At 52.9% G+C, this 21,112-nt stretch overlaps 1 protein-coding gene across 2 annotated transcripts in view; it reads right to left on the bottom strand.

Annotated features, from left to right (window-relative positions):
- Window positions 1-2,691: 2,691 nt before the first annotated feature.
- ECE1 (endothelin converting enzyme 1) overlaps window positions 2,692-21,112 on the bottom strand; it is a 114,666-nt gene continuing 96,245 nt past the window's right edge. For both annotated transcript variants that reach the window (XM_081214613.1, XM_081214614.1), the window contains exons 11-19: window positions 17,040-17,150; window positions 15,466-15,564; window positions 14,935-15,012; window positions 13,316-13,419; window positions 9,994-10,104; window positions 9,242-9,309; window positions 8,254-8,444; window positions 5,892-5,987; window positions 2,692-5,239 (exon numbers count right to left, since the gene is read on the bottom strand). In XM_081214613.1, the coding sequence (XP_081070739.1) occupies window positions 5,063-5,239; window positions 5,892-5,987; window positions 8,254-8,444; window positions 9,242-9,309; window positions 9,994-10,104; window positions 13,316-13,419; window positions 14,935-15,012; window positions 15,466-15,564; window positions 17,040-17,150 (1,035 nt within the window). In that variant the 3' untranslated portion in view covers window positions 2,692-5,062. The remainder of the gene's footprint in view (window positions 5,240-5,891; window positions 5,988-8,253; window positions 8,445-9,241; window positions 9,310-9,993; window positions 10,105-13,315; window positions 13,420-14,934; window positions 15,013-15,465; window positions 15,565-17,039; window positions 17,151-21,112) is intronic.

The following is a 21,112-nucleotide window of genomic DNA, read 5'->3' as shown; positions in this document are numbered from 1 at the left end:
AGTTGATTTACAATGTTGTGTTAGTTTCAGGTGTACAGCAAAGTGATGCAGTTTTTATGTATATGTATGTATATATATATTTTTTCAGATTCTTTTCCATTATAGGTTATTACAAGATATTGAATATAGTTTAGTTCCCTGTGCTATATAGTAGATCCGTGTTGTTTATCTAATCTTTAATTTTACTTATTGTATCTTGTTTATAAATGAATTGTTTTCATGTTGCCAAATGTATTAGTCTTTTCCTTTTATTTTTTTTCTTTATTCACTTGTATCTTTGTGTATGTGTCTTTAAAGGCCTTTTAAAATTTTTTAATTTTTTAATTTTTGGCTGCGTTGGGTCTTCGTTGCTGCCTGCGGGCTTTCTCTAGCTGCGGTGAGCGGGGGCCACTCTTCGTTGCGGGGCTCAGGCCTCTCATTGCGGTGGCCTCTCTTGTTGTGGAGCACAGGCCCAGGCGTGCAGGCTTCAGTAGTTGTGGCACGTGGACTCAGTAGTTGTGGCGCACGGGCTTAGTTGCTCCATAGCATGTGGGATCTTTCTGGACCAGGGCTCGAACCCGTGTCCTCTGCATTGGCAGGTGGATTCTTAACTGCGCCACCAGGGAAGTCCAAGTGTGTGTGTGTGTGTGTGTGTGTGTGTGTGTGTGTGTCTTTGGATGATAGGATTATGGTAGATTTTCATTTCTTTAGAGTTTTTTTTTAATAGTTTTAGAAATTCTACAATTACCTTCATATTTGTGAATAGCTGTGTCTTTTCAAAGATGACTTTGCCTATCCAAAGTCATGAACATCTTCTGTAATATCTCATCTAATACTTTTATAGTTACTGCATGTTTAGGTCTCCAGTATGTGTAGAATTTATCGCTGTGATCACTGTGTGTGAGAACTGTGTGAGAGAGGCAAGATCTAGATTCATTTTTTCCCAAGTGGATATCCTAACACGATTTATTAAATGGTTCATCATTTCCCAACTGATTTAAAGGGCTTCCTTTATCCTATACTAGTTCCCACATATACATAGAATTGTCTCCCTAATCTATTCAAGTTGTAACATTTCTCTAATCCTACACCAACACAACATCATACTACTTACTAAAGCTTTATAACATATTTTGAGAGAACCAGCTCCCTCATTATTCTTTTTCAAAATTGTCTTGGCCATGGTGCATTTTCTATTCCATGTGAATCCACTTATCAAATTCCATGAAAATTATCTTGGAAGTTTGGTTGAAAGTACATGGAAATTATAGATTAACGTGGGGGAGAACTGACATCTTTTATTATGTTGACCTTTTCCATTCATGATAAGGGTATTCATCTGCATTTATTCAGGTCTTCTTTTATGGTCTTCTGGAAAGTTTTAGTTTTCTTTGTAAAGGTCTCACCCATTTTTCATTGTTTTATTATTGTAGTAGATTCTTTAAAGTTTAGCATATTGTCTCATCCCTCCCTCTGCAGTTCCTCAACCCTTATGGAGGGTCTCTGCTGAATCTTTTAATTAATTGTTATTATAGGTTGTATACATTTTCTAGTTGTTCTCAATCACATCTTGCATGTGTTTCTATCTCCTTAACTGTAGGATAAACTCCTGGAGGGTCGAGCTGGGGTTTTAATTCCTGCTTGGGGAGGGGGGCATGCTTTGGAAGCGGAGGATCTGCTGTTAACAAAAAAGGGAGGCAGTTTGGGAAAGGAGAAGCAGGAGCCCCAGGGCTCAGAGTGGGGAAGAGAAAGGAGCCTGTTCACTTTGTCACTGGGAAAGGGACAGTGTCAGTAAGGTGGGCCTCTGCAGGAAAAAATGTCTCCCTTCTGCACCTTCAGCCTGTGTGTGTGTGTGTGTGTGTGTGTGCGCTTCCCGAGGCGGTACTGTTTTTAGCAGCCTCTCATATTTTCATGTGAGATGAAGGCAGACTGGAATGATGCTTCTAGAAGTAGGCAGCACTAAAGACTGCCAGCAAATCACCAGAAACCAGGCTTCTAGCCTAGATTCTCTCTCACATTCCTCAACAGGAATCAACTCTGCCGACACCTCAGTCTCAGACTTCTAGCCTCCAGAACTGTGAGACAATAAATTTCTGTTGTATTAGCCACCACGTTGTCAAGTTCGTTATGGCAGCCCTGGCACTAAGACACCCTGGTAGGAGAGGGAAGCCTGTATGAGCCACCTGATCGGGACTGGAGGTCAGGAATGGCTTCCGAGAGGTGATGCTGAGCTGGGCATTGAAGGATGGGTAGGAGTTTATCAGCCAAAAGAAGTCAGCGAAACGTATTCCAGGCAGAGGGAAGAATACATGCAAAACCCAGGAGGAGGCATGAGTGTATGTCAGAGACTCTTCCTGGAACTTCTTCGAATTCCCCTTCTCCTGCCTGGCCCGGCCCAAGCACCTGAGGCCTGGACACCCGCTGCTGATATCCTTTGCTCCAAGATAATGGAAAAATTATTGTTACCAGGAGGTCCCTTGAGCCCATGTGGTGACATGCATCATTCTCACCAGCAGGGGGCCCTTACACGATCCTATGGATGAAGGAAGTGTGGTCAGGTGGGCACAGGCACTGTGTAACCTTCTGGGCTTTGTCAGGGTCCAAGGCCTCCGCTCTGGAGACGAGGTGCAGTAGGCCCTGGGGGTGCGAGCAGCTCTGTGCTGGCCGGGCGCCCTCCCTCAGCTCCACAGGACACACGCTTGGACCAACATGGCCCTCGGTACAAGTACTTTATTTCAGTTACAATAGTGCCACACCAAAACTACAGTAGCACAGAACATGATAATACAAAAAATAGATTCCCAGCTCCAAAGCCCACGTCCATGTGCCCACGGAGAAGCCGCCCCTATGGCTCCCCAGGCCTAGAAGGAAGGGGCCCCTCAGAGGGCAGCTGCCCAAGGCTCTGCGGGGGAGGCAGTGGGAGTGCTTCCTTTGCTTCCATCCCTGCTGGTCCCGAGTCCTCCTCGGCCTGCCCCCTGCCACTCCCTGAAGCAATGAGGGCAGAGGACATTCCCTCCGGCTGGACCCTCAGCCCTAGGACCCCTGCTTCTGGCTGGCAGGTCCCAGTCCATGGTGCCGGGACTACGACCCTCCTCGGGGAAGGCTGGAGGGCAGGAGGGTGGGGGAGGGGAGGGTGCCAGGCCCAGGAGAGCCGGTCCCTCCGTGGTGAGGTGCGCACGGTGGGCTCCTGTCCTCCCTCTCCTCTGAAGAGGCTGCAGGCCTGCCGCTGGTGGGGACCAGGGGCCTCACCTGGAGCCCCCTGCCAACACCCCCGCCCCAGCTCCAGGGCCGACCTGAAGGTGGGCGAGGCAGTGGCTGAGCCTCTGCTCATCTCGGGCGAGGAGAACTCTGGCTCCTTGTGGGAGCGGGGCTGGCCCGGTGGCCTGGCTGCCAGGCAGGAGGGCTGAGGCAGCTCCCGCCTTGGTCAGGGGTGCCTGCTTCCTCAGGGCCAGCCTGGGGCTACACGAGCTCCACCAGGTGGGGGAGTCCAGAGAAAATGAGGCCGCAGGGAGGGGACGACACTCCTGGTCCCCTAACACCTCAGGCCAGACCAACCAGGTTGGGGGAGCCTTCCCCTCGCAGCCTCCCGTGGCTAAGAGCATCCCCCAAGAAGAGCAGTGGATCTTGCTACAAGTATGGTCTTGATTCAACCCAAGGGGCTGAGGGTGGGCCGGAGCCCAGGGCAAGTTCAGGGGCTCTTCAGATTCCTGACCTCAGGGCCGCAGGCCAGAGCCTCTGGGTGGCCACGAGGGGCAGCTGTGTGGCACTGGAGTAGGGGGTATGGCCTTGTGTTCTAGTCAGGACACTTGGGGGGCTTCACTGAAGAGGCCCAGGGGCCCCTGGGGGCGGAGGGCTGTCTCCTTGCGGGGAGCCCAGGCGCAGCCTTGGATAAGGCACTAGAGAAGGGAGGGCGGGCCTGGCTGCGGTCCTGGGAGCCCGGCCCGGGCCAGTGGTGGAGGACGGAGCTCGAAGGGAGGCTTTGGGCCTTCGGGCAATGGGAGGTGCTTTCTCTTTCCTTCTTCCCTGGGAGAAGAGGGTCTGCAAGGCAGAGACCCCGAAGTGGCTGGGATGGCAGGATGCTGCAGAGGCAACAGGCCCCGGGACTGACGGGGCGCAGTCAAAGGAAGGCGGACGGAAAGAGGACATCTATGGCGTGGCCGAGTACACCTGATGGGGATGTCTCAGCCTCGCAGGGCTCCTGTGAGCCGGATCCAGGGTGCTCGGGCACCTCCAGACAGGGTTTGAGGGCCCTGACCGGCCTCATGCAGCCATCAGTCCCCTGCTGTGACTTTGGGGTCAGATCTTCCTTGCTGGGGTTCCCACTGTTGGACTCTGGGGACAGAGGCAGGCACACTGAGGGGCCCCTCCCTCTGCCGGGCCTCTATGCCTCTCCTCTCTGCACCAGGGGACCAAGAACCAGGGGAGGAGGCTGAAACTGCACACCCCAAGGACTGAGGCAGCTCTCCATTGGGGGACCTGCTCAGTGGCTGGGGATCCTACTTCAGCCCAACCTTGCAGCAAGTGAGGAAGCGAGCCGGGTAAATCAGTGGGGCGTGTCCACAGGTTATTTAGAAAAACAGAACATAATAAATATACCAATCCTTTCTTAAAAAAAAAAAAAAGTGTTTCAAATGCGTTATTTCCCTGAAGATTTCCAGTGTATTCCACAATGTTTAAAAAATAGTTTCCCCAAAAATACATCTTTAAAGCACTGACACAGTGGTGTCTGTGGTGTATCTGGCGCTGGATGTGGGCAGGAGGCTGTGTCCCGCTGCCCGTGTCGGCGTCGGGCCCAGGCCTGGTGAGCAACCAGCCTGACACCCAAATGCCCATCAGAGTTGACACACGTGTGCCTGGGATGACCGGGTCTTCACAGGGGAGCAAATCTTGGATTAATGTGAGAACCCACATCACAGACTTGGTTCGGGCTGTAAACCCTCCAGCGAGGGAAAGGGGGCCCGAGGTGGCCAGGCGACGCCCTGGACGCCGGATGGAGCGGGCAGCCTTGTCGGCCCCGCCCCGGGGGCGGGTCCTCAGCCCCTGCCCTGCTTCCTCCGTCTTAGCTCTTGGTGCTCCACCCCTCTCACCACACTTCACACTTGTGACGAGGGTTCATGGGTGAGCCGGGCGGGCAGTGGAAGTGTTCCGAGAACTCCCTGGAGTTGGAGATGGAGCCGATGACCCGGAAGCGCGACGGGCTATGGGGATCAGTGATGAGACCTTCGTGCGAGCTCTCGGGTGTGCGGACGGAGCACCAGACCTTCGGGGGAGCGACATGGGAGAGGCCGGGGTCACTGCGGGGCCCTGGGGCCACCAGACTGGCCCCATCACCACAGCAGGGAAATAAGGGCCCCGCCTGGTTCTGAGACCCCGGGGGGCCAGGAGAGCCTGTCAAGTGGGTTAGGAAGAGACAGGGGCTGGTGGGACCCCATCCCAGCTTCCTCTGCTGCAGCCAGAGCAGCTGTCTGTCTGTTCCGGGCATCCTCCTGAGATTTCACCTGAACGAAGGATTCTGCCCCCAAACCACTTTGAGTCCAGATCAAACTGTCTAATGGCCTGGTGGCTCCGGGCACCAACAGAAGGCTACATGCTGAATGCCAGCTCAAGGAATAGCCCGGGACGTCTTGAGTTTTCAAGACATTGCTAGAACCCCAGAAGCAGAAGGGCCCTTAGCAGTCACCTCGTCCTCTCACCTACCTGATGCAGGAATTTCTCTAATAACATTCTTGGCCTTTCCTTGAATTTCTCTAATAATGAATTGAAGCTCACCTCCTTACAGGGTAAATACCCTGCGGACGGACCAATGAGCTAGGGCTTCCCAATTTGAGGAAATCTGCCTTTTGGTTTTCAGAGCTCCTGGAACTCAAGATGTCAGATTGTGTCTGAGTTTGGCTTTTCTCTAATGAACTCACCTGTGCAAACCCCAGGAAGAACAGCTGGTTATTGGTGAGACCCAGGGTGGGCAACGTCTGCTCAGCCCCATACTTCTTCACCCAGTTCTGGTAGGCCTGGGGGGAGAGAATAGAGCTCAGGGTCCCCATGACACAGGAGCAAGCGGGGTGGGGTGGGGGCTACCATGGGAGATCGGGAAAGGTCTACCCAGTTGGGACAGGGACTAGCTTCTGGTGGTGGCCTCAGCTCAGCCTAGAGGAGCTGTCCTCTTTACCTGCACTCATTCTGAGGGGAGCTCATTCAACACTATGGCTTTGAATACCATCTACATCTAAATACCGATGGCTCTCAAATGCACCCTTCTAGCTCCAGCCTCTTCTTGGGTATATTCTACTGCCCCAGCTGGATATCCAAGATGCATCCCAAACTTAACACACACACACACACACACACACACACACACACACACACACACACACACACACACACACACACACACACACACACACACACACACACACACACACACACACACACACACACACACACACACACACACACACACACACACACACACACACACACACACACACACACACACACACACACACACACACACACTTTCCCATCACAGTAAGTGACATCACCAACCACCCAGTTACTCAGGCCCAAACCCCAGGGCTCTTCCTTGATTCTTCTCTTTCAGTCAACCGAACAACCCAAATCTAACCACTTCTCACCTTTCCCATTGCTCTATCCTATCTCTTGTCTGGACAACCTCACAGCACCTTTCTAACTAGTCTCCGTGACTCAAACTGGTCCAATTCCAATCCCCTCCCAACTTAGCAACTCAAGTCATCCTCATAAAGCAGGGATTGGCAAAATTTTCTATAAAGGGCCGGAGAGTAAATATTTTCAGCTTTGGAAGCCAAACGCTCTTTTCTGCAGCAACTCAAGGGCGCCACTGTTGTGTGAAAGCAGACACAGGCACCACGGAGACGAATGGGCATGGCCGTGTCCCCCCCAATTTTTATTTATTTTTATTGATTTATCCAGCTGAGGGCTGGATGTGGCCCAGGGACTGTAGGTCTGCTGACCCTGTCGTACAGGATAACTTAGATCATTTCATTCCTCTACTTAAAACCCCTGCAGCGGCTCTCACGGCCGCCAGAATAAAACCCAAACTCCTTGCTCAGCCAGCAGAGGCCCGCAGCCTGGTCCAGCCACTCCTCCGGCCTCGCCCCCTGCCCTGGGCCCCGCCCTCCCTCCACGCTGCTCCCGTCCTTGACTACGCCAGGCTTGGGTCCATCTCATGGCCTCCGTAATTACTCTTCTTTCCCAGCTTTCCCTGCCTCTTCCTCATCATTTAGGTCTCAATTCAAATGTCATCCCCTCCAGAAGGCCTCCCCTGGCCATCCTTCCCCCCATTTTCCTTTATTACTTTGGCCTAGTTCATATTCTTCTTCTTATCAATACCTGAAGTTACCTCATTTATTTGTGTAGGTATGTATTGCCTTTCTCCCCCTCCCCACGCCATTAAAATTGTGAGCTTTAGGACAGCACGATCCCTGTCTGTTTTGTCACAGAATCTCCGGCGCCAACAACCGTACACGGTGGGTAGAAAGTTCGCGATTCCCTTTCACTGACTAATGGACGTCAGGCAAGCTGCTGAATGTTTCTGAGTTGGTTTCCTCACCTGCAAAACGGGCGTGTGATACCTAATGGTAAAGCTGTCGGGGGCGCTGAGCACAGCGCCTGGCACACAGTAAGGCCTCAACACCAGGCACCTCGCAGGATTTCTGCTCTCACTACCACGGGGAGGGGGAGGCTCTGCACTGGCCTCTGGTATCTCCCTTCCAACTCAGCTAACATCTCCGAGTGCCACTCCGGACCAGGCCCTGAGCCCAAGTGGTCACATGCTATCTTTCTAACACCCAGCGATGCAGGGACTAGGTAGTCAGAGCCATGCATCCTGAGGCTCAAGGAGGCTGAGTGACTTACTCCAGAACCAGGACGTGAGCCGGAAGTGGCTCCAAGACCACTGACCCCTCCCTCCTTTCCCGGGCCCACTGCTGCCTGAGTCAGTGGTGGCTTCCCCTGCAAAGGGAAGAACAGGCAGGTCTTCAGGTGGGTCTAGCCCAAGCCCTTTCTGGTGACCTCAGTCAGACTCAGAGTAGACAGCCTTCTATGTGCCAGTTCCGTGCTAGGTGCTTCATAGACACCCTTTCAATCAGTCCTCACAGCCACCCATTCCACAGATGTGGCAACTGAGGCTCGCAGGGCTGCTGCGCTTGCCCCAGCTTGTCTACGACCACCCTTAACTGAGAAGCGGCTGGACAGTCCCAACCTTGGCCTGGGGTGTGTGAGGAGGGGGCCTCTTACCCGATAGGCCGCCTTGAGGCCCCCATTATCAGCGATGTTCTCCCCGAGGGTGTGCCGGCCATTCACCGGCTCCCCGTTCACGCTGTAGTTGCCGTACTGCTCCACCATGCACTCGGTCTGCTGCTTGAAAGCCTCCACGGATGAGTTCTTCCACCAGGGCCGAAGGTTCCCGTCCTTGTCGTACTCCCGCCCTGTGGGGTCAGACAGAAGTGTCGGGTCAGGGGGAGAAGAGGCAGAGCTGGAACCCGTGCTGGTTGTGCCTCTCCCCCCAGGGAGAAATGACCCACCCATCTACCACCCAGCACCGGGGAGATGAGGCCGGTCTGCGTGCTAAAGGAGCTGCATGAATCAGCTGCTGGGCTGGGGGTGGGGGGTAGAGGAACATGATCTCGGCAAAGGACCAGCATGTTCAAAGCTTCGGTGGAGCTGGATTCACTGTCAAGGCTGGTGAAGGGCCTCTGACCCTGAGCCAGGAGGAGGTGAACGCAGCCAGCAGTGCTAGGGTCATGGGACAGGGCCCGGCCTCCAAGGCCTTGCCTCCTCCTTCTTGGCCTTGGAGTCCCCAGGGCAGGAGGCAATGAGGAGGATTCTGGACATTAGCTGGTGAGGCGCTAACTCTTCTGACTGTGGTTGGACCGGAGAAATCTCTGGAGTGGTGGAGAAATGTTCTCTCCCCGCTGACTACTGGTACCCACCCCTGGCACTGCACACCGTCCTGGAGCAGGGTGCTCCACTGTGAGTCTGCCCAGTCCTCACAATCTCCACACAAGCATCATGCCCATTTTACAGAGCAGAAAACAGAGGCCTGCAGAACTGATGGGACTTGCTAAGGTCCACACAATTGGCAGGTGGCCGGGCCAGGATATGAACCCAGATCCTTCTGTCTCTAAGGCTAAGACCCTTAGACGTGAAGGGAGCAAAAGCAGAAGCAGTGGGGCCAGGAAGCTGGTGGGGGAATCATCTGAAGGGGACCCCAAGGAACCTGTACCTTGATCGTCAAAAGCATGAGTCAGCTCGTGGCCCACGACGACACCGATGCCCCCAAAGTTTAAGGCACTGAAGGGGAGGACACGAAGGTGAGAGTGATGCCATGTGGGGAGGGACCACTGCTTTCCCAGCCGGGAGACACGGCAGAGTCCCGCAGGGCTCCAGCCAGGCCCCTGAGCCAGTCAGAGCCTGGTGAGTCTGCTGTGCCCTGCCTGTGCCCGCTGGACGCCAAGCACTGTGCCAGGTGCTCTGTGGCGCCGCACGGTCCTCTTTGGTCATCCCAAAGAGTTAGGCCTTGGTAACTAACTCTGTAAGTGAGCAGACAGAGGCGTGGAATGGTTCAGGCACTTTGCCCAAGGGCCACACAGTCAGCAGAGAGCAGGCCTGGGACTCGGACCCAGGCCTGTGTGGATTTCATTTCCGAGACAGTGCCCTCACTCTTCCCAACTTCCCAGCTGAGACTGTTCTAGAACGCTGTTAGAGGGGAATTTCCCTATATGTGGCTCCTACCCCCAAGTTCCCACCATGCAGGGGCTTCCCGGTCCCGGAGATCCCGGAGACCCAGGAGGGAAGCACAGGGAGTAAGGCTGTTGTTTCCGTGGCAACATCTCCTGACCAGTGGGACAAGGAGCTCTCAGCGAGATGGGTGTGCACGTGGGGTCAGCTGTGGGCCACAGGGCCGGGCTGGGCTGGGGGATCCACTGAGGGGTGGGGGGGTGAGGAGATGGGGCAGGAGCAACAGAAGCATCCTACTTGGGTGAAGAGCGGGTGTAGAAAGGCGCCTGCAGGATTCCAGCCGGAAACACGATCTCATTCTTGGTGGGCGAGTAGTAAGCGTTCACCATGGGTGGAGTCATGCTCCACCTGCAAGCAAGACACACGGGAAAGCTCAGAGCCTGCTGGGGGAGCGCAGGTGGGGACGGCCCATCTGGAGGGTGTCAAGAGCCCTAAAAGTGTGGATTCCCCTTGACCCCAGGCCCCAGGCCCCAGAAACACACAACAGTCCCAGAAACTATTAACTTTAGCCATGTTAGCAAGTATACAGTGAAATCTTATTTTACGTTTAATTTCATTTCACTGACTATTAAAAATGTTGAGCATCTCAGGACTTCCCTGGTGGTCCAGTGGTTATGACTCTGCGCTCCCACCGCAGGGGGCATGGGTTCAATCCCTGGTCGGGGAACTAAGATCCCCCATGCCATGCTGCGTGGTCAAAAACAAAATTAAAAAAATGTTGAGCATCTCAGAAAAAAAAAAAAAGAACAAAATGGGCCATTACATACTAAAAAGTCATTACAATCTAGGCTCAAAATGTATTTGTCAGCAGTTTTCAAAGTGTGCTCTGTGGATACCTGGCGGGATGGGAATCCCTCAATTCCCTTTCAGGGGTTCTGTGAGGTCAAACTATTTTCATAATACTGTTAAGATGTTATTTGCCTTTCCCATCGTGTTGCTGTTACACTGATGGTGTAAAAGCAATGCTGGGTAAAAGTGCTGGAGTCCTAGCTGAGTCAAGCTGGTGGCACCAGCTGTTCAACTGGTCACCGTGTTCTTCACCAGAAAAAAAAAAGTCATTTTCACTTAAGAACATCCTTGATGACGCAGCATAATTATTAACTTCATTAAATCTAGACCCTTGAGTACAAGTCTCTAAATATTATGTGTGACCAGATGGGAACCACTCATAAGCATTTCTGTTTTTTTCATGGAACACCATTTGTACTTGAGAGGATGACTGGTGTTTGACAGACATATCCTTGAAAATGAATAGAGTGAGCTCATCACCTCAAGGAAAACAACCGACACCATTTGTTGCCAATGATAAAAATTCAAGGTTTCGGGCTTCCCTGGTGGCGCAGTGGTTGAGAGTCCGCCTGCCGATGCAGGGGACATGGGTTCGTGCCCCGGTCCGTGAAGATCCCACATGCCGTGGAGCGGCTGGGCCCGTGAGCCATGGCTGCTGAGCCTGCATGTCCGGAGCCTGTGCTCCACAACGGGAGAGGCCTCAACAGTGAGAGGCCAGCGTACCGCAAAACAAAACAAAAACAAAAACAAAAACAAAAAATTCAAGGTTTCCAAAAACCTGAAGTTTTAAGCAAAAATTTGGAAAACTGGTATCAGCCACCACAAACTTGACAGCTGCCCAATACTTAAAGACTTCTCTCTGGAGGTCAGCAGTGATATTACCAAATGTGGATTTTTTTTGATATTCTAAAATGAAGAAGTTACTGTTTGGAAGATATGTGAAATTCAGTGAAGCATTGTTTTCCAAATGACCAATGCATGGTGTTACAAAATCATACAGGGGTAAAAGATCCATTCAAAGCGCAAGACAGACTGATGGATTTTAGTGTAACAGAGTATGAAAAGTTTATGAATATGGTTTCGGAGGGTGGTGCAATTAACCTTTAAGAAAGTTACACCCGTCGCGTTATGGTATAGGATCAATGAAGGATGTGCATATGTATCAAAAAGCCTGTTCAAAGGTCCCTCCCTTTTCTAACTACATGTCTGTGTGAGGCTAGAATTTCTTCATTCCTATCTTTTCTTTTTTTTTTCGGCCACACCGCATGTGGAACTTCCCCAACCAGGAATTGAACCTGTGTCCCCTGTACTGGGAGCGTGGAGTCTTAACCACTGGACCACTGGGGAAGTCCTAGAATTTCTTTGTATATTTCAAAACAATATATTGTAACAGACTGAAGGCAGAAGCAGATGTGAGAATCTGGCTGTCTTCTATTAAGCCAAACATTAAAGACATTTGCAAAAAGTAAAACAATACTTCTCTTCTCAATAAATTTTTTAAAAAATTGTTCTTTTTCATAAAATTTTCAGAAAAATCAATATAACTCCCATAGGGCTTCCCTGGTGGTGCAGTGGTTAAGAATCTGTCTGCCAATGCAGGGGACACAGGTTCGAGCCCTGGTCCGGGAAGATCCCACATGCCGCAGAGCAACTAAGCTCGTGCGCCACAACTACTGAGCCTGCGCTCTAGAGCCCGCAAGCCACAACTACTGAGCCCATGTGCCACAACAACTGAAGCCCGCGTGCCTAGAGCCCGTGCTCCGCAACAAGAGAAGCCACTGTAATGAGAAGCCTGCACACTGCAACGAAGAGTAGCCCCTGTTCGCCACAGCTAGAGAAAGCCCGCGTGCAGCAACGAAAACCCAACGCAGCCAAAAATAAATAAATAAAATAAATTTATTAAAAAAAATATATATATATATATAACTCGCATAAACAAAAAAGCTTTTGGGGGTTCAATGATTTTAAGAGTGTAGAAGGGGCCCTGATGGTAGATAGTAATGAAACACTTGGCTTCCAAATGGTTTTTCTGGTGGGAAGGGCCAGTGGGGAGTGGAGTGAGACAGAAAGGATATTTTCTCCAAGAGCCTCAACAGTCACGATGTCTCCTCTGGTAAGTCCCACAGAGATGTATTGAGAGGTGGGTTTATTAATGAGTAGGAGACTAACTTTAGATGGAAAATTTTAAGCTAAATTAAAAGACTTCAAATAAATTCACAACACTGGGGCAGTGCCTGTGCCTTATTCTGGAGATCAAAGACCACCTTCTTGCACGTTTAGGTGGAGCCCTGGTTGAAGACAATTCAAACCCCTGTTGTCCACAAGAGGGAGCCAGAGGCAAAGAAGTTGCTTTCTCTTTTCTCTAAGATTTACCCTGCAAAATGTTTTAGGCATGGAGGGAGTTTAGTCTGAGAACTAGTACTTGGCTGATTACATCTGAGTTTTCTAGGAGGCTACTAAGCTCCTCCCATCCTATCTACAGATAATGAAGCAAAGGCTCCAAAACGCTGAAGTGGTGGAGCTGGGCGGTGATGCCAGGCCCGCTCAACTCCAGGGACGAAGCTCCGTCTGGCAACAGGCTGGGTGCTCGGGGCACACAGACTCGGGCTGATCTCAGCTCCTGGCTTCTGAGCGGGGTAACAGGCGCCCCCGCTCCTCAGAGGGCCCTCACGACAGTCACATCTCGCACCCTGCTCGTGCTGAAGGAGAGCTGGGCCCCCATACCTGCCTGCAGGAGCCCGTGCCCTCCCAGAGAGGCCCGGGGACTCACTGATCTCTGTTGGGCGCTTTCCGGAGCTGGTCGGCAGTGACCCTCCATGAGAAGTTGAAAAACCGCATGGCGTTCTCGAAGTAGAGGTCTGGAACCGCGGTGTACTGGACAGACGGGAGCAAGCCACAGGGTCAGAGCCCACTCAGGGCCCTGAACGCAAACCGTGTCTTCTAAAACCGAGGAAACTGAGACCCCATGCAGTCAGGGGGCTGGTCCGCAGGGCAGAACGGAGGGCTCGGAGCTGCAGGCTTGGGCTCTTCCCTTGGCCCTTCATCCTGCTGGGGCCTGGCCCCCTCCCCACTCCAGGGACACACCAAGAGCTTCACCCAGGGCCGCCCAGCACCCAACAGTGTCTCAAGGCAGCAGGAAGCCCCTGCAGCCGTGCCAGGGCCTTAGGTGGGAAATATGTCCAGTGGGGTCCAGAACTTTCTGTGGTGATGGACATGTTCTATGCCTATGTTGTCAGATACGGTCGACATCAGCCACATGTAGCTTCTGAGCTTTTCAAATGTGGCTAGTACAACCTTTTAACTTAATTATTTTTAATTAATTTTGATTTTAATTACTTAGCCATCTGTGGCTAGTAGCTACCACGCTGGCCAGCACAGACCTCATAAATCCAGCTGGGATCTGTGAAACATCAGGGTACAGACATCACTGCACACCTTCTTCACCACTCAGCCCGGCCTTTCAGCTCTTGCCAGGTGCAAGGTTCTCCCTTAGATCTGCTCTAGAACTTTCTGGCTTTACATCAGGGCTCTGGAAAAATGCTAGGCCCTTGGGGTCATGACTCCAATCCTGTGGGGTCTGCCTGGGCTGTCTCCAGGAGCCCCTCATCTTATATCATGATACCCTGGAGCATCTAAAATTACTCTCAAGGAAAAAGGCTGCAGAATGAGTCCCATATTCTCAGAAGTAGTTTTACTATTCTTTGGTTTTAAATATAAGCATGATGAGCGGTTATTACAATTTCTAAAATGCCTGAATTCACAAATTTCAATTACAAGGTGTAAAACTTTATCTTTCGGGGCAGAAGCACAATCCATTTAAAGGAGTGATTTGCCCAAAGCTCTAACCACCAGGGATGTATCAACTACGCCTGTTGCCTAAATTAAGCTTAAACGTGCATTTGGGATTTATGCTTCCTCTTTCCCATTAGCATTTCCAAGTCCGAATGAGAGGTCCAGGTTTCTCTGGGGAGGTTGGGGAGAAGCCTGGGGATAGGAGGCAACTCGTGGGGCTGGGAAGTGTATGAGGGGTTCCACTCTGTACTCCACCCCCCGATGCTTCACGGACACCAATTCTCTCTACAACTTCTAGGATCTGTTTCCCCCCGTTATTTCCCACTCATTCAGTAGAGCTGACTGTGCTGTGCTGGTCACTGCTGCTAGTGGCTCTGGGGAGGCGGGGGTCACCAGCTGGCCCAGGAGAGGAAGGAGCAGATAACGGCTCCTTAGTTCGCGGTCCATGCCCAAACCCCACACCACATCATCTCCCGATGTCTTGACAGTCATGGTGCCTCCGGCGGCCCACCCAGACCCACCCAGCCTCTGCCCTTTCCCAAGCAGGGCCCCCATGGGCATGCAGGAATGCAAGGGGGCAGGGTGGGAGCAACTCACATCACTGAACACTTTGTCCAGCTCCTTGGGGTCCATGATAAAGTTGGGGTAGCCTATCATGTTGTAGATCGCATCAGCCTGGGCAGGAGAGACACGGAGGACAGTGAGCGCCCAGCGGTGCTCTGGGGGTGCCGGGCTCAGGGTCTGGGCCAAGGGAAACGGCCCAGCTCCTCCCACCTCCGACCTTTCACATCCCTTTCTCTTGTCTAACTTCCACTTATCCTCGGGGTCTCTGCCTAAATGTCATGTCCCAAGGGAAGCCTTCCCTGGTCACCACCCCTTGCTGGGCCGCGTCTCATCCATGGTCACACCTCCCTTGCACACTTAGCACAGTGTGTTTTCACACAGTTGTTAACCCGATCGTGTGTTCAAGGCTGTCCCTGCATCGTGCTGGGCTTTGCACCTCCTGAAGGCAGGGCAGCAACCGTGCTGCGCTCACTGGATAAAACTAGTCCCTCCTTCATCCACCCTCGTCTCTCTGAGGCTGCTGCCCTCTGTGCGGGACCCCTCCCAGCACCCGTCCAGCCTCACCTTTTCCTTGGCTGACTTCCGAGTGTCTTCATCCATCCACTTCAGGGTGCTCAGGCTCTCTTCAAACGCCTTCTTGATCTCCAGGATTATCTCGCTGGCCTGAGGACACAGCAGCTGAACTAGTCAGGTCTGGGCACTGGACTTGCCTAAAGGCAGTGGGCATCCCAGGGAGAAGGATGACGCCAGGCCAGAGACTAAACTCAGATCCTGGCTCGAGGCCTTGTGCTCCAAGGTGCTGGGCTAAGCAGGGGGGGCCACGGCCATGTTCCCCCAACACTCGTTCCTCTGTAACATCCTGTGAGATGAGACTGGACTTCTGTAAACAGGGCTCCCTGGTCAAATACACTCAGGGCCAGCTGTGGGAACGTTGGAGAAGTCTCTTTGCTGCAGGACTTTTCAGAGCCTTTACTGGGTACCAGGCACTGCGACTCTTTTTAGAGATGCCAGAATACGTAGCTGTTCTCAGATGTACTGGATCACAGAATTCCCTTCTGATAAACTGGGCTTTAAAATCTAGAGAGGTCGAGTTCTGAGGAGCGGTTTCAGAAATGCTCTGCTTGGGCTGGAGATGAATGGCTGCTCCTGAGGGTGATAATGTTGAGAGCAGACCCGGAGACTGAAGACTCTAGGGCAGGGGAAGGTGGAGTCGGGCAGCAGAAAGAGCAGAGGGACTGGTGGCATCAGCCACTAACAGGCAGCCAGGTCATGGTCAGCCACGGAACAGATCAGAGTCTCAGTTTGCTAACCTCTGACTGCAAATAATATCTAGGCAGTTAAAGTTAGAAATAAAAGGGGTACCAACGACGTAACAGCTACCATTTACTGAGCCCTTATTCTGTGCCAGGTGCCCTCTTGTGTGCACTATGTCATTTAGGCAGGATGGACGCTCCCACTTCCATGTTCACGGAGTGAGAATATTACCCCAAGTCACTCAGCCAGGAAGAGGTAAAGCCAGGATCTGAGCTGGGGCCTGGCTGTCTCCTGGTGCTCAGCCGTGAGGTTCCTCTGTCTGACACCCCTCGAGGTCAGGGTGCTCTGTCAGCATTACCTCTCTGGGCCCTGCCTGCCCCTTGGAGGCGGAGATGGTTGGAATAACCTGGCCGGGCTGCGGTGAGGGTTACATGAGCTACTACAGATAAAGTGCCTGGTACCCGATCACAGTAACTATTGTGCGTAACTCAGAGTCTTCAAGGCTTTAGAAAACAGGACCTTGGGGCTTCCCTGGTGGCGCAGTGGTTGAGAGTCTGCCTGCCGATGCAGGGGACACGGGTTTGTGCCCCGGTCCGGGAAGATCCCACATGCCGCGGAGCGGCTGGGCCCGTGAGCCATGGCCACTGGGCTTGCGCGTCCGGAGCCCGTGCTCCGCAACGGGAGAGGCCACAACAGTGAGAGGCCCGCGTACCGCAAAAAAAAAAAAAAAAAAGATAAAAAAAGAAAACGGGACCTTGGGGTTAAAGCTGGAGCCCTGGCCTGGGTAGGGAAGGTCCAGAGCAGGCCAGAGCGTGGGCTGTCAGGCTCGGGAGGGGCCGTCGCAGGAGTGATGTCACAGCCTGTGTGCACAGGGAGACACTTACTATGTTCTTGCTGTCCTCGGCGAAGGTCGCTTTGACGAACATGGGGCCCAGGGCGAAGCCCAAGGTGTTCTCTGTGTCACTCACGCAAAACTTCCAGCGAGGAAGACAGGTCTGGAAAACACAAGTCAGAGGGGCTACATGGCCCCCATCCGTCTTCCCAACCCCTGTCTGTGTGGGAGGTAGCACCAGCTAGGCCCGTGCTTCTGTCCAGAACTTGAGGGAGACCTTTTCTGACCCCGTGGAAGTTATTTTAGGCACTGGACCAAGAGGCCACGGGATAGCCCTAATCAGCGGCATCTACTACTTCCTGCAGAGCACGTCACAGGTGCTGAGGGTATCCTCCGGAGCCATCAAAATGAACCTGGGAGCCTGATGAGGAAACAGATACTGAGCAAGGGGAAGCCGCTGGTCTAGGGTCCCCCAGCCACCGGAACTCTCACGTGCTTGATTCCACACCCCACGCCCCTCCTGCCCTCCTGGAAGAGGATGAGGATCCTGGTGGCAGTTAACTTTCTACCCCCCGGTGAGGCGCTAGCTTCAGCCCCACTTGCTCCCCTGCCCTGGCAGCCTTTGTGGACAGTCCGTATGACCACAAGCGGTGGCCCTGCTCACATGAACCCTGTGCTGCAGAGGAAGCCGAGTCTTCTTAACCCTGAAGAGCAGGTGGTAAAAACCACCCAGGCTCAGGGTAGCCTGCTTCATAATAGCCATCAACTGAAAACAACACAAATGCCCATCGACAGGCAGATGGATAAACAAAATGTGGTAGTTTTATACAACAGCACACGACTTGGAAACAAAAGGGAAGGAACAACTGATGTACACAACATGGATGAATTTCACAGCCGTTTTGCTGAGCAAAGGAAGCCCGCACAGTGTGTGGTCCCATCTACGCCCACCTCTGGGGATGCTGGGTCGGGGGCACTGATGGGAATGGCGGGCAAGGGACCCTCCTGCGCAGAGCACGCTGGACGAACGGCTGATGGAAATGTTCTCTGTCTTGATTGGGTTGGTGGTTACAGGAGTGACTTCATTTGTCAAAACTCACTAACCTGTATACTTAATGTATACATTTTATTGTGTGTAAATTACACCTTTTTAAAAATTTTCTTGAAGGCAAGAAGGAAGAAAGGAAGAAAGAAAAAGGCACTCCAGGCTTCTCTAAGTTCTTTTAAACTCTCCCAGCCATGTGTCCACTTGGCCGCCCCTCTCCTCCCCCGCAACCCCACCCACTGCTCTTCCTCAGCTTCAAAGCCTACAGCTGGACACGGGCTGTACCTGGGTCTGGCGGAGCCTGACCACACAGGAGGTTGGGCCCAGGGGGATTCTAACTCCTGGGCTCTGTGGAGGCTCCAGGCTGGGACGGCTGAATCATGGACTGATTCTTATTGTCTTCTCAGGGGATTCTTCGCATAAACCCATTCATTCACGCACACATTCATTAATTCACACAGCCAGCGTTCTCTGAGCAGTTCTGCTGTGCCCTGACTGTGCTAGGTCTTGCCCTCAAAGGGCTCAGTTGAAATGCCCAGAACATTCGGGGGAGAGACAGGTGCATAAAAAGCGTAACAGCATCAGCAATAGTAGTAAATGTTTAGTAAGTGTTTACTGGGTGCGGGGCCCTACCCTGCGGAATCCTCGCTGTTAACCCTATGAGGCAGGTACTCTCTGTGCTCCTTTCTGCAGGTGAAGAACACGGTGCGGAGTATGGTAGCCTTTACAGCAGACTTTGTAGGGGTTCCCTCATGTAATCCCAGACAACCCTCTGGTAAATAGGGCAGTGATTAGTTACCCCTTTTTACAGATGGGAAGACTGAGCTCCCTGATCCAATGAAGTGATTTGCCCAAGGCTGTATGGTTAGAGGAAGCATGGCAAACTCAGAACCTCTGACCCAAAGCTCTGTGCTATTACCTCCCTACAAGGATGGACACCTGGATGCTCTATAAGGCTTTACAAATTAAAAGTGTTTTTGCAAATGGAGGCCGTTCCCAAGGGTCCTGTGAGATGAGGTCAGGGATGATCCCAAACAACAGAGGAGAAAACTGAGGCTCAGAGAGCCACAAGGACTACCCAAGGTCACACAGCGGGGCTGTGCTTTGAGCTGTGCAGGACGCAAGCTAGACGGACCTGGCCTGGACCCAGAAGCAGCCATGGTGGGGAGTGGGGAGGGCCAGAGAATGAGAACCAGACGAGCAGTGTCTTCCCCCTTCAGCCCCAGGGCATCTAGTGAGCCCCAGCTCAGAGCCTCCCACGTCCAGGGTCTGCCAGCTGCCCTTGCTTCTGCCAAGGCCTTCCTGTGTCCCACCAGCTCTCAGCACCTCGTTAGTCAGCGCAGCAGCTGCACGTTGAGCCTGATCCGGGGAACTCTAAGTATACAGTCCAGTAGTGTTATATCTACTGGCTGTGCAACCAATCTCCAGCACTTTTCATCTTGCAAATCTGAAACTCTCCGCCCGTTCAACAACTCCCCACTCTCCTCTCCCCACCTGCTGCCCCTGGCAACCACCAGGAAACTCATTTTTAACTTTTGGTTCCTGCAGAGTAGAGGCTGAGTGGTGCAGGGCTCAGGGGCACGGGCTGTGGAATCAGATGTGCTGGGTTTGAGAGCCACTCCACTTACAAGCTGCGTGACTGAACAAGTCCCTTCCCCTCACTGAGCCTCAGCTGCCTCATCTGTAAAATGAGATGATGACAACAGTTTCCAACACGCAGAAGTCTTGCAGGAGCTTGGTGAGATCATGCCTATAAAAGGTAAACATCCAGTAATGGTACAGTTTATCTATTATCACTAATAGTGAGTAGCCCACAGTGTCAAAAGTTGTAGTCATCCAGACCCGGGTTTGAACTTGAGCTTGGCTGCTTCCTTGCTGGGCGACTAGGGAAACCCCTTACCTCGCTGAGCCTCGGTTTCCTCATCTGTAACCCGGGGTGGGGGTAAAGGGATGATGGAGGTGTGTGCCCCCGACACAGAGCCGTCTCTGTAACTACCATCCCGGGTCCTGGTCGGGCCCCCCCTGTATAAAATCTCCTGGGAGACCACGTGTTCAGGGGACAGAGTCCCTTGCCTTGTCGCGTCTGTGACCCAGGCCCTCACCCAGGGCTGGTCCAAGATAGGAGCAGGTGGGGCAGGAAGGAGGGCAGGGCAGCCAGCTCTTCCCCTGGCCCTTCTCTGGAGGCCCAGGGTGGCCTTCGTGGCTGAGCAAGCCCCTCTTGTCAGGAGCAGGGATTGTTCCCAGCCTCCCTCTCCCTCTGTCCCCTTCCTGCCAGAGGTGGGTGTACAAGGGGAGGGAGAGACAGAACCTTCCCCACGATCGACTCTGGGGCCCACATCCTGCCATTCTCTGCCAGTCCTCATCCGGCTCTGCTCAGTCCCCTGGACTCTGGGAGGGGCTGCAGGAGCACAGTCCACCTGGCGCCAGCTCTGCTCGCCCTCTGGGGTCTTGCTAGCTGCGGTCCTGGGCGTGGGCAGGGTGTGCCGGGGTAGGGGGGCTTGGCACTCCGGCCTCCACTGCTCTGTGGCTGGGGCACCTCCTAGCTGCCTGCAGGGGTCCCGGCTTGGTGTATCCCCTCAGCACGTGAGGACTGATCGGTTTCTCTCAGCCCCCTCAGCAGATGTGGGGGCCTGGGGCACAGACCCCATCTCAGTGTCTCCATACTGGGCTCAGAGTCTGGCACATGGTGGCAGGGCGTCAGTGAATGCGCACTAGCTGGCCGTGTGAACGACACAATGACCTCCACTTCCTTGGGGAGGTGGAAGTAGCTGGAGGGCAGGGGTCACAGTGGGGCATTTAAAGCTGGTGAAGGGACTTCCCTGGTGGTCCAGTGGTTAAGACTCCGGGCTCCCAGTGCAGGGGGCCCGGGTTTGATCCCTGGTCGGGGAACTAGATCCCACATGTGTGCCGCAACTAAGAAGCCCACATGCCGCAACTAAAAAAACGAAGATCCCGCGTGCCTCAACTAAGACCCGGCGCAGCCAAATAAAGATAAATAAATAAATAAATACTAAAAGATAAAATAAAATAAAATAAAGCTGGTGGAAACCACCTGGTCTGGGGCTTGGGAGGATAACAGT

The sequence above is a fragment of the Mesoplodon bidens genome, assembly GCF_964165515.1.
Source record: "Mesoplodon bidens genome assembly, chromosome: 2".
Taxonomy (NCBI): domain Eukaryota; kingdom Metazoa; phylum Chordata; class Mammalia; order Artiodactyla; family Ziphiidae; genus Mesoplodon; species Mesoplodon bidens.
Note: the sequence above shows the minus strand (reverse complement) of the source record. Positions and strands in the feature narration are given on the sequence as shown.